Source organism: Nothobranchius furzeri, chromosome 1 (assembly GCF_043380555.1).
Source record: "Nothobranchius furzeri strain GRZ-AD chromosome 1, NfurGRZ-RIMD1, whole genome shotgun sequence".
Taxonomy (NCBI): domain Eukaryota; kingdom Metazoa; phylum Chordata; class Actinopteri; order Cyprinodontiformes; family Nothobranchiidae; genus Nothobranchius; species Nothobranchius furzeri.
Genome location: NC_091741.1, coordinates 98,841,607 through 98,854,919, shown reverse-complemented (window position 1 = coordinate 98,854,919; position 13,313 = coordinate 98,841,607). Strand labels below are relative to the sequence as shown.

Below are 13,313 nucleotides of genomic sequence, written 5' to 3'. Positions count from 1 at the left end.
GTGAAAAGAGAGTTGCCGTAGTCTAAGCGTGAGGAGATGAAGGTGTGGATAACAGTCTCAAGTTCAGAGCAGGACAGAATGGGACTCAGCTTAGCAATGTTCCTGAGATGGAAGAAGGAAGAGCGAACAAGAGAACTGACATGAGAAGCATAGTTAAAATAACCCTTTTGTCTTTTCCGTGTGACAGCGAAGGTTTTCTTTAAACAAACAGACTCCAGCAACAGGTAATGTTCAGTATTTGTTCAAAACTCTCAAACATGTGGAAATGTTCCCTTCAACTTTAAAATTATAAGAAGCTTCCAGGGACTTTTATGTATAATTTTTGAATACATCTAGAAATGCCTAATTAATAGAAAAACACAATCAGTTCACACATTGCCTATTCAGATTACTAATACATTCTTACATAACAGTTTTGCTGCCTAGGCAAGTTTTTTAAATGAAGTCTAACCCAATCAGTGTCTTATTAAAAAATGTTTATCATCTTTCAATGTGGAGTCTCGTTTCACCAATTCCTCCCAGTGGTTGGAAAGTTCTACAGATGAGGATGTTTTTCACATCTGCTGTGAAGTGACTCAGAAGAACAAGGGACAATGCTGTCATAGAAATCTTTGTCAAGTCAACCACCCCCTCAGAAAGCCGATTCAACTCATTCAACAATACAAGAGATGTCTGAGATATGGTTGAGACGACCCAGCAACACGAGGCCAGAAGAACAAACAACCTGAAACTAGAAATTCCACATTTTCCCCGCAAAAAAGCTTCACAGACCATTATGTCTCTTTTCAAACAGCTGTTCCTTATCTAGACTATGGTACCTGAAGAAAGTACAGGCATCAGTTACAAGTGAGTAATTTCCTGTATCGGCTGATAATGTATACTACAAATATATTTAATTGTTTGTACATAATATTGTAAATGTGAACGTTAAAGTGGATGAATGGATGGATGGATGTCTGTTAGGGACAATAATAGTCATGGCATCGAAGAGAGAGAGAAGTCTTCTAAGAAACAAGAGAGATTAAACAGCCTATTCCAACTGAGTCACCTGAGAAGCGAGCTTTGGTAATCAGACGAACTCTAGTCGAGTAGATGGTGGTAGATGGTGGTGGTGGGGGGTAGGTCGGGTTTTCACAGCATCTGTCTGCATTCCTTCGTGGGGGGTTTGTTGTTGGCATCTCAAGGCTGCCATGGCGTCAGATTCTGATAACAAGACTTTGTTTTGGTCAGGCTGAGATAATTTTCCCCTCTGCCTTCAGTCTGTAACTGATCATTCAAGTCCTCCAGTGAAGCCAATTTAGGTTTTAAACATCTCCACACCGTCCAGTGACCCTCTCCGAGAGGACATCCATTTTGCACACTAACTTCGGTATCGCAGCTAGAACATTGTCCAGCTTGCGATTCACCTCAAGTAGCATCCCAGTCTGTGAGGTCTCCACAAGGACGGTGCTCTCCGTGGGTGCGGGTCGCCCTCCAATCGCTCCCGTCTTCCCAAATTTCCAGAAAACCAGACATCGTTCCACTCCAATCAGAAGAAATCCAGTGATCATCAGGCCAAACATCCACACGTCTACGACGTCCTCAATGGACGGCTGGGAGAGGCATACGATCTTCCACTATTTTCAGGAATCCATCATATATCCTGCCGGATGTGTCCTTTGCGGGCAAGTGGGAGCCCCCTGCTCCGTTCTCATTGTTGAAAAAATCTTATCAATTGCGTTGAATGACCAATTTATCAAATTCATTCCTAAAAAATAGGGTTTTCCTCACATACATAGAGTATGTGAGGATCTGTCAAAATGTCTGAAATGTCATATCCCAACTTCCCCCTCTCTTTGTTTACTGGGGAAGCTGGACGATGTCCCAATTGCAACATCTTTGGTTCACGTGGTTCTGACTGCCATATGCATCGCTAAGAAAACTATCCTCTTGAATTGGAAAAATAGAGAAAGTCTCTGCATTAACCAGTATAGAAATATTTTGTTAGATCATATTGCACTTGATATAGCCTCTGCTTCCACTTCAGATGAATCTCTCTGGGCTCCTTTGATCGGTTCCATCACATAGCAATGGTGGGGGGCCGTTGATGTTGTCCTGCAGGATGGTGTGGGTGGGGGGGTGTGGGGTCTGAGTTTGGAGTATCCGGATGTTCCCTGGAGGTGGGTTCACTGGGGGTGTCTGGGACTGGGGGGCCGTTGCCCCCCTCTGGAGGTGCTTGGGTTGCCTCGGGGGGTGGACTGCTGGCGGTTGTGAGTAGGGCCTCTTGGGGATCTTGGCGGCGGCCATGGGTCACTGCCTGGCGGCTGCAATGTCCCTGGGCAGGTCTAGGTGGGGGCCTGGGGGCTCGGGGTTTGGGGGTGGCCGGCCCCGTGTGGGGATCTGGGCGGGGCCTTGGGTGTCAGGTCCTGACATGTATGCTGCCGGGAAGAAGGCAGGGACACCAAGCAGTGCCTGGCCCGGGTTCGGGGGCCTCAGGTAGGCCTTGGCTCCTCTGCCGTTCCATCACAGGGGAGGGGGAGGTCCAGGAGGGGGAGGACCCAACCTTACCTGGATGTCCCATGTCTTATATATTCTGGAAGATGTGCAAATGCAGGGGTGGGCATAGATATTCTGCTGGGGTGGGGCTGGGTTGGTGCCCTCGGACTCCGTGAGGCTCTGTAATGCTGCTGCTTTGGGCCCTGGCAGGATGGGCTGGGGTCTCCATGCCCTGGGTGGCAGTTTGACAACAGAGGTGCCTATTGGGGCCAGTAGGGGAGCTGGCTCCCTGGAGGGCTAAGCCCAACCAGCCATTCCTCCCCATCCCCGCATATTTCTCTCCTCCTGCTCCCTCACATCATCACACAAACATACACATAGGACCTTGGGGGGTGGGCAAGTCAGGGAGTGCGGGTATGGACCCCATTTCCGCATTCCTGTGGAAACCTGCCCCCCAATTTTATTTGCACCTTATACACTTCCACTGACGAAATTCCACACAAACACACACTTAGGGCCTTGGGAGTGAGCACATTCAACAGCATTTGATAGGGGGATATTTCAGCCTCCTCCCGAGTGCCGGTGCCCACTTCCAGTTTTAAACTGCACTTAGACACTGATGGCTGAGGGTGTAAGTGGGGTGGTGCGGTGGCATCAGCTGGCATATGCTGGATGATGCCCGCACTGCCCACTCACCACAGTCATGGAATACACCTCTTGATCACACAAACACTATATTGGAGCAGGCGGAGGGAGACTAGGGGTCTTAGCCACCTCTGTTGTTGCTAGGCTTGCTGGGGTTGGAGGCTAGGAGGGAGATCTGGCCGTCTGGTTGGGGTCTGGGGTGGTGGGTTGCTGTGCTCAGTGTTGGGCGGGGGAGCCTGCTCATCAGCACCCCAGCAGAAAGGGTCAAACTCTGGTTACCGGTGATGGTTGTACCCAATGTGCAGCAGTACCGGGACCAGAGTGAATAGGGTGTGTATGGGGACCATGAGTGGGTGTCCGGCGTGCATTTTTGTAAGTCTTGGGTTGTATGTGCATGTGTGAGCATGAGGGAGGGAGCGTGTGACTGTGTTTGTGTATGACTGTATATGTCAGGTGGGGCCTTTGGGTCCTCCCCTCTCCTGGAACTTCTCTTGATGATATAGATCTCTGTCCCCCCTCCCCCTGCCACACCTGGTGTGGGGGCTTGTGCCTTGGTCTGCCTGAGTGTTCGGGGCAACCGGGTCTGGGGGTTTAAGATTTTGGCATCTGCCTGTTAGATCCCGGTGGCTGCCTGGTGGGGTCTGGGTCCCTGGGCTCTGCTGGGTCCCCGGCGGGGGTGGTCGCCCCTGGGTCCCGGGTCGCTGGGTCCCGGGCTCGGCCGGCTAGGGGGTGGGAGGCTTGCGGGCGGGCCTGTGGGCTTGCCGCTGATATCTCCGGGGACTCTGCTGGCTGCTGGTTGTGGCCCCCCGGGGCGATCCTCTGTGCCTCTCGAGGGGGGCGGGGGCCTTCCCAGTCTCCTTGGGGTTCCTGTGTTCTGGTGCAGCGCCTGGATCTCTGGGACTTGGAGCCCCCCCCATCTCCTGCGCATCTTTGGGGGGCAGATCTGTGGTCCCTCACACTCTCTGTTGGGCGCTCCTATAGAAAAACCTTAAATAAATCAGCGCATGTACACACACAGGTGCTCACATGGTGCTCTCAAAAGTATGGGCTTGGGCACGTTAAACACAGGTCTTAAGACTATGGTGGGCACTTAATGTGTTGTGATTTATTATCGTGATTCTTCAGTTAAGCAATGTTGATTATATATAAATATATATTTTTTTCTTTTAATCAAGTTGACGCAGTGATAGGTAGATCTTGTATTGTTGTTGTGTCCCTTTTTTGTGTCCCTTTGTTTTTTTTTTTATCTTTTTTCTGCAGGTCTGGAAGCAGACTCTTGTTCATTATGGTTTGTTTTTGTGGAACCCCCCCCTCCCCCCCCCTCTCTCTCTCTCCCCACCTTTTCTTTTCCTCTCTCTTTCACCTCTGTCTCCGTGTCTGGTCGGAATCACAAAGCATTCAACAACAATAACAATAAAGTTTTAAGTATCAGGCGTGACATTAAAAGCAAATGCTTTGATGCTCCACCTGAGAGTAAATCTGTAAGGCTTGTCACCAGCATTCAGACATCAATTCTGCTTGCTTCACAGCCAGACAGGACACGGTAAAAAAATAAATAAATAAATAAATACATAAAAGGTTTTTTCAGAAGAAGTGCAGAGAAGCGCTCTTTGGGTAGACAGGACAAAGAGCCTTGGGGAAAAAGATAAGGGAGCAAAAAGAGAAGCGTCTGTTCTCTGCGAGTGCCAGAAAAGAAGTGAATATATATATTCAAAGAAAGAAAAGAAAAGATTATATATATATATGTATATATATATATATATATACACACATCCATATACAGTATATATATATATATATATATATATATATATACATATATATATATATATGTATATAAATAAATATATATATATAGAGAGAGAGAGAGAGAGAGAGCGAGAGAGAGAGAGAGAGAGAGAGAGAGAGAGACAGAGAGAGAGAGAGAGAGACAGAGAGAGAGAGAGAGAGAGAGATAATGTCACATAGCATTCATGGACTCGTCTATCTTGACTCACGACAGGGAAGGCTGTTGTTGGTTTAGGGTATCCAACAGTCTAAGCTAACCGTTAGCATTAGCTACTTCAGGCCAATCCTCAACTCTGATGTGGCTCATTTCTACTTCCTGAAACTGTTCCTGAGCTCTGTTTCCCCAGAGTACGACTTACAAGGCTTCATTACTACTAGAGACCACTGCAAATGTATTGATTAAACAAGGGATCCCCATATTTAAAGAGCTCATAACAAAGTTAGATGGTTGAATTGTTTCAGAGTTCTTGAGCTGCTAATGACCTCTGACAAATAACTAGATGCTGTCAAGTGCTTAATTAGTAATTGTTCAAAAATATATCTATTTATGTCAAGCTTTTAAACACCATTGTTGTTATTGTTTCATCTGAAGATCTGAATAAAGATGTACTGAGGAGAGAATGCATTCATCTAGAAAACATTTAGTAATTATTTAAAGATGCAAGCCTTAATAAACTTTAGTTGTTTTATTGCACAAATAAATTAATGCATGAGAGCGCTTCAATGCAGAAACCACACAAAGACATTCTGTTTTACAATGAGTTCAAACATTATAAATTAAAAAAACATAAATACTTATTTACACATTCAAAGTGTTTGTGTTGATATATTTTGAAAATAAATATAACAATAAATATATAAATAATGCAAAACATTGTGGACTTCATGCAGTTTAAGATGACTTTTGAATTAGCCATCTATCTATGCATCCACTAAGACACAAAAGTTACATCCATATAAACACACATCTTTAGTTTTCTTTTCCCTCTTTTGCTGTTTGTCAGTATGAAAAGCAAAGCACAGCTTGGGTTAGACAAGTTGACTTGAACATGATCAGCCAGGTAGACAGTCTTCGCTAAGAGACACTCAAATCATGGAGTTCTTCAGTCTGTCAAAGATCTGTTGGACTTTGATAGCAGGGACACAGCCTTCTCTCACAATTGTGATGACTCCTGAACGAAGGTTAGAAGAGCTTCAGTTAGAAACTTGACCTTAAACAGCCCCAGTAGGAAGAAATCATGGCCCCTTACCTTCATCAATCCTCAGGCAGTTGACCACAGTTGAAGCAACTACTTCATTCGAGTCACCATCACAAAGTACTCCTTGGATCTTGTATCCCAGTCGACTGCAGCAAAAGAAGCAGTTTGAAACAGTAATTAGTGTATGGTGCTAAAAGTGTTAGAGATGTGTTGTTTGTTAGTTTGCATTAAACTTCTTTGAGGAGACTCTTACTTAATGACCATGCTGTGGTGGGTGCTGTCTGATTCTCCACTGGGATTGGCTGATGTTATGGCCAGGGGTCCAGTGATGTCACATAGGTGGCAGGTCACGGTGTGGTCTGGGACACGGATCATGATGCTGTCTCTGGTACCAACACGGTCATAAGCAGGTCCAACTCCTACAGAAATGAGGTTAAAGTTCACGTAAAAACTGAATACTGATACAGAATTCTGCCACTCAACATTCAAACACTCTACACTGCTGACCTAGTCTGTAAAGCCAGTCTCCTTTGCTGACAATGCAGCTGATGCCTCCAGGATACACATTCCTCATGAACTCCCACAGCAGAGGGCTGAAAGGAGGCCTGTCTGCAACCAGCTGTTCCACACTGGAGATGCAAATGCATATAGGCTTCTCTGCAGGTCTGTCCTGCAAAAGGTCCAATTCAACAAGATGGTGACTTCATGAAAATGTATATTGCTGTTAAACAAGCCTCCTCTATCTTCTTACTTTAATGTTGTAGATTTTTTCTATCGCCTGAGGATTCTTGCAGGAAGCAGCCAGAGCGTACACAGTATCTGTGGGAATACCACACACACCCCCGTCCTCGAGAAGTCGAGCTATCTTCAACAGACCGCTGGTGAGACGCGAGCTAGCCACCGGACAGGACGGCTCGTCACAAGCTTCCTGTTTCACTTTTTCCTAAAACACACACACACATTTTTATTATTAATTCATGCTGATTCTTAAAGGTAGGCCAATCTAAACTTCAGTCATTACCTTTATTATGGGAGGACCCATTGGGATGACTCTTTGTGAGAAGATGCAGTTCATCAGTGAAGCCAAGGTGCCATAAAAGCAAATGATGGATACCAATGCAAGCATGGCAACTGCAATACATCGTTTCTGGATGTTAGACTTTATTTGTTCTGATGAGAGTCAGTATCGTAAATACATAAAGTTTATAACAGGCGGTTTTAACTCACTTTCAAGTTGGTATGGAAGTCTGTGCAGGGTGGAGAGAAGGAAGCAGACAAGAACAACCTCCATGATTGTTGTTAGAAACAACAGAACCACGTTCCTATAAGCAGCTAATAGAAGAAACAAAAGTACAAAATTATGAATCAATAAAAACTGTGAATTCCAGCGCTGAAAGCAGATACTAGACCTTACCAATCAGCATGAGGAAGGCATTAATGACCAGTAAAGCAACACCTCCAGCTGTGAATCCATAGGCTGCCTGGAGTGATAACATTCCTAATACTCCTGGTTCTCCGTAGAAACTGGCAGGAAACCCGTCTGCTGCCATGGTGTTTCTGTAGACAATCCAAACATATGATAAAAGTCTAAAATGGTAATCGTCAACAACAACATTAATATATGAATTTTAAAAGGAACCAATGAAAGATTGAGCATAATATAATATAATATAATATAATATAATATAATATAATATAATATAATATAATATAATATAATATAATATAATATAATATAATATAATATAAAACGGTCCTTGCCTGTCATAAGTAGGCTGAGCCACTCTTGTCATGTAACTAATGTAAAAGTCATTTATTACGACTCTCCTCTAACAGGCTCTCTGAAGAGGAAGAATTTATTCTAAATGAAAACAATTTTATCAATAGAATAATGCCCCTAACATTACTGTTATTTTCATATTGTTGAAAAACTACAGGATATTGCAATAATAGTTTTAATATTTATAAATAAACTCTTGTCAGGGAGCATCCTTTATGCAGATTTAGGTCTGATTCAATCTACAAAGCAGAGTATATAATAATCTAGCTATAGGTTTAAGGATTTTTGATGGGTGACATGCAGAAACAAAATATTTACTCCTGTCGGCAATAAAAGAAAGAACAAAGTTTTACCTGTTGAAGTTGTTCAGACTGATGGAAAGCTGAGTTGTGCTGAAGGAGGGACGAAGGTTTGCCTTAAATATGATCTGTTTGTGTAAAGGAGGAGTTACTGAGAATTCCCCACTCTGTCACAGAGCAGCATACTTACAGGTGACATCACTGCCTTTCACTTTACACAAAAGTGGCTTTTCCTCCTTCTTTCTCCTTCCTCCCCCTCAAGGCTATTGATGATGGTGAACGTTACACCACAGATAATGACCCGGGTGGAAAAGCCTCATTCTGATGTGATGCAGGATTGCAAAAGGAACCTGCCCTTCCTGCTCCTTTGGTGTTTCCGGTCATTGTAAGTCCTGGACTATATAAGGCAGGTGGATTTTCTGCCACAAAAGCATCAGCATCCTTCACTGCTCAGCTGCTGCATCCAAGAGAAACAAGAAACAAGATCATTGTGACAGAAACTTGAAGTCATGTTCTCCACGCTACAGGTAAGATTACCGACATATTTATGCTTTTAGTCAGTTTTCAGACTCTAAAAGTGATGGTTTTAAGTCCTTTTCAAATAAAGAAGTCATAAAAATATCTAAAAGTAGAGGTTTGTAGTGCGGCCAAGGCAGGGAACTATAAAATAACTCCTGCTAATTGTTGAGGAGAACACTCATGCTGGGAAACACCTGTTACACCTCTACACTGGCTCTTTCAAACACAAACATTAGATTAAAGATGTGAACAAGTAAATGCAGGAACTCATCAGCCTGTAGTCATCCTGAGATGTGAAAAATAACTGAAATGCTTTGTTCTGATTTATGTTTTGTCCCAAAGAAAACCATCAGACCAGTGCGGGCTGCCAGAAGACTGCATAACACTGCAGTGGAGGGTGAACAGATATGCTGACTTTGATTAAAAATAATAATAATAACCTTAATTAATAACCTTTATTAAACAACTTTTATCTTTTCATTCCTGCAGTCCAGAAGCACCCAGCCCCAGAAGATACGGTCACAGCCAGTTTTGGGAAGTTCATCAGTGAAATAAAGCCTCAGCATTTGTCTCCGGTTGTGCTCCATCGCAGCAAAAGGATGGTGCTGGACAGCATCGGGGTCGGACTGATAGGGAGCAGGACAGATGTGTTTGAGCTGGCTCTTCAGTTCTGCCAGGTGAGGCTAAGTGAAAGTCTGAGTCAGGTCCAACCCAAATGTGTCCAGAACAGATGAGTGAATGTAGGGTTGTTTCTGTGTTTGTTCTTAGCACATGTATGCTCCGGATCACATCAGCTCTGTGTACGGACGCAGAGGGATCAGACTCTCCCCAACACTGGCAGCTTTCGTTAATGGAGTAGCGGTGAGAAACATAAGTGGAAAACAACCATATATAAATAACCACATAAACATCAGTGGAAACATTTTGTATAAACAGCTTTTCTCAGCTGTTGGTGCAGCGTGGCTCCCAAAGACCACAGGGTTAGGATACAGAAATAGCTGGGTTCTGATCTAGTTATGACCCTCACAGAAAAAGTTATTATTCTGACTCCTTTCAGCTTCAGTATGATGAGACACAAACTCTGGTTGCTTCCAGACTCATTCCATGGACTTTGACGACACGTGGCATCCAGCCACTCATCCCTCAGGAGCTGTTCTCCCAGCTTTGTTTGCTCTCAGTGACATGATGCCGGCTAACAGCAAACCAAGCGGTCTGGACTTCTTACTGGCCTTCAATGTCGGCATTGAGATCCAGGGCCGACTGATGAGGTTCTCTAATGAAGCACGCAGCATTCCCAAGAGGTCAGTGCCTCACAGCACAAGTCAAGCTTGACCCAGAAAGTCTGGTTTTAGCACGATCTTCATGAACACGTTCGTTTAAAGACGTCCTTGTTTGACTGTGCTGATCTCAGCACTGAGGTGTAAGAGGCCGTTTTAGTGATGTCAGTGTAATGATGCTTACTGTAGGAACAGCAGGGGCTCTTGGTGTAACGTTAACAGAATTAGCACAAACCAAACCCTTCATCTGGTGGGTGTTTTAGAAACTCAGGTGACCTGAAACGAGTTAAATCAATTCATCTTGTTCTAAAGATTCAACCAATAGAAACGTTCTTATGTGGTGATGCAGATCAGTGATTGTTTCAGTTACAACAGAATAAATGTCCTAACTGAACTGTGTGTGTGTGTGTGTGTGTGTGTGTGTGTGTGTGTGTGTGTGTGTGTGTGTGTGTGTGTGTGTGTGTGTGTGTGTGTGTGTGTGTGTGTGTGTGTGTGTGTGTGTGTGTGTGTGTGTGTGAACAGGTTCCATCCTCCCACTGTGGTGGGTCCTATGGGAAGTGCAGCAGCCTGTTCTCGTCTCCTGTCTCTGGATCCGTCTCAGTGCAGTCATGCCTTGGCTATAGCAGCTTCTCTAGCTGGAGCTCCGATGGCTAATGCTGCCACTCAGTCCAAGCCCCTTCACATCGGCAACGCCTCTCGTTTGGGGCTTGAAGCTGCTCTGCTGGCCTCCAGAGGCCTAGAGGCCAGTCCTCTGGTCTTGGATGCTGTTGCAGGAGTGGCGGGCTTCAGCGCCTTTTATGAAGATTATGTTCCTCAGCCTTTAGAGTCACCTGATGATGGTGGACATGTGTTCCTGTTAGAGGAGCAGGACATGGCTTTTAAGCGTTTTCCTGCCCATCTGGGGATGCACTGGGTAACTGATGCTGCAGCTGCGGTCCATGAGCTCCTTGTGGGACATGGTCTAGGACAGGTGTCCCCACATCAGGTCCAGGACATCCTGCTCAGAGTCCCCCAGTCTAAATACATCAACAGGCCTTTTCCCGAGTCAGAGCACGAGGCACGCCACTCCTTCCAGTTTAACGCCTGCAGCGCTCTGCTGGACGGTGAGGTGACCGTGCAGTCCTTCAGCCCGCCCGCCATGAGCCGCCCAGAGCTGCACTTCCTGCTGAGCCGTGTTCGCATGGAGCATCCTGAGGACAACCCCGCCAATTTCAACCGCATGTACGGAGAAGTCCAGGTGACTCTAGTTGGAGGAGACATCCTGAAGGGCCGCTGTGACACCTTCTACGGCCACTGGCGCAACCCGCTGACAAACAAGAGCCTGAGGAAGAAGTTCAGAAGCAACGCAGAGGTGGTGCTGCCATCAGAGAAGGTGGAGCGGCTGGTGGAGGTGGTGGAGGAGCTGGACAGGCTGGATGATTGTGGAGCTCTTCTCTCACAGCTGCAGTGATCAATAACACTGAACAATAACCCAACAATCCTTCAGCATAGAAATAAGAATAATATTATTTTTCTATTAATGTTCTGAAATGATCTGCTTAGTGTAGACTGGAAATAAACATTCTGTCATGTTTTTCCTCTGGAGTTTTCCTCAAGCTGATGTTTCCTCTATTCTTCAAGATTGTCTTTTGGTATTGAATTCTGTTTTTATCGTAACAAAATTCAGATAAAAACATGACTCGTATGTGTGTGAGTCATATTTCTTGTTTAATGCCTTTTTTTATATTAATATTGTTAATGTATGAAAATGTGTTTCCTGCAACCTTTTCTCAAAATGTGTACATAATAAAGTGTTTTAAATATGTAAAACACATGGTCATAAAGTCACCTGTGTGTGTGTGTGTGTGTGTGTGTGTGTGTGTGTGTGTGTGTGTGTGTGTGTGTGTGTGTGTGTGTGTGTGTGTGTGTGTGTGTGTGTGTGTGTGTGTGTGTGTGTGTGTGTGTGTGTGTGTGGTCTCTTCGACAAGGACATGTCATTCAAATCTCACGTTAAATTGGTTTGTAGGATTTCCTTTTTCCACCTTCGGAATATTGTTAAGATTAGAAGCATCCTTTCCAGGAGTGATGCTGAAAAACTAGTTCATGCATTTATTACATCAAGACTGGATTACTGTAATTCATTACTCTCAGGAAGTCCACAGAATGTAGTTAAAAGTATTCTGCTTGTCCAAAATGCTGCAGCAGGAGTTCTGATGAGAATTAAAAAGAGAGATCATATCTCTCCTGTCTTAGCTTCCCTACATTGGCTGCCTGTTTAATTCAGAATAGATTTTAAGATCCTCCTTCTCACATATAAAGCTCTTAATAATCAAGCTCCGTCATACATCAGTGACCTGATTGTTCCATACGTTCCTAACCGAGCACTTCTCCCTCAGACTGCAGGTTTACTGGTGGTTCCCAGAATATCTAAAAATAGGATGGGAGGCAGATCTTTTAGCCATCAGGCTCCTCTCCTGTCGTTAACCAGCTCCCAGCTTTAGTCCTTGAGGCAGACTTCTTGTCTACTTTTAAGACTAGACTTAAAACATTTTTATTTTGATAGGGCCTAGTTAATATCAATGGAAACTTCAGGGTTAATGTTAAAAACCCTGATGTTGTTAGACATTGTGGTAGAGGGGTAACATAAAAACTGGTGCGGACAAAGGGGGAGTGTAAATAAAATGTATTTTTATTAACACAGGGCTAACACAATTACTCAGTCCTTGACTGGAAAAATGTCAAAACGCAATTACACTGGGATATAACTAACGAAGGCGATGGAGAAAACTCAAAACAACTGAGACAAACGGTCTCAGGGAAGAAAACACGAGAATATCGGTACTAAAGAAAAAACATGCCGGAGCTAACTAACTAAAACAAATCGCGATGGCTATAACTATGATAAATATTATTACTACTAGCAAAACTTAAAGAGAGCTCTAAGGCTGAAAAGAACTGAAATTCAAGCACTAGAACAGACGAAACATGGATCACTAAACGAAAATAGCTAATAATTATTCGAGGATTAAATGAAAAGAACTATCTATTCTAATTATCACAATCATAAAAGTTCTTTATCCAATTCGAAACCGTAAGTCCACAAAGATCCACACCGAGGAGAGAAAGACAGGGTGTTAAGCTGTGAGTCTCTCCATGAGAACTGAAAGCTGCAGTCCTTTAAACCATCGGTCTTCATTAGTTGATTGTATGCAGCTGGGACAGCGAAGGCGGGCAGAGGTGGAGGCCAGCCTGACGAGGACCTGTCCAAGGTCCTGAATGGCATGGAGGGAGCAGGACTGGGACATTCAAGGTGCAGGAGCCCAGGATTCATAACAGTTAAACATGGCCTAAA

At 44.4% G+C, this 13,313-nt stretch overlaps 1 protein-coding gene across 1 annotated transcript; it reads left to right on the top strand.

Moving 5' to 3' along the window:
• Positions 1-10,439: 10,439 nt before the first annotated feature.
• On the top strand, positions 10,440-11,432 carry LOC139072258 (cis-aconitate decarboxylase-like). The gene has a single exon (XM_070555899.1). It carries the CDS (start codon positions 10,533-10,535, stop codon positions 11,430-11,432), a length of 900 nt encoding a protein of 299 aa, XP_070412000.1. The 5' UTR covers positions 10,440-10,532.
• Positions 11,433-13,313: the final 1,881 nt, after the last annotated feature.

Excerpts from the sequence above, each read along its gene's own strand:
- LOC139072258 (XM_070555899.1), top strand. The coding sequence starts at position 10,533 with ATGGGAAGTGCAGCAGCCTGTTCTCGTCTCCTGTCTCTGGATCCGTCT.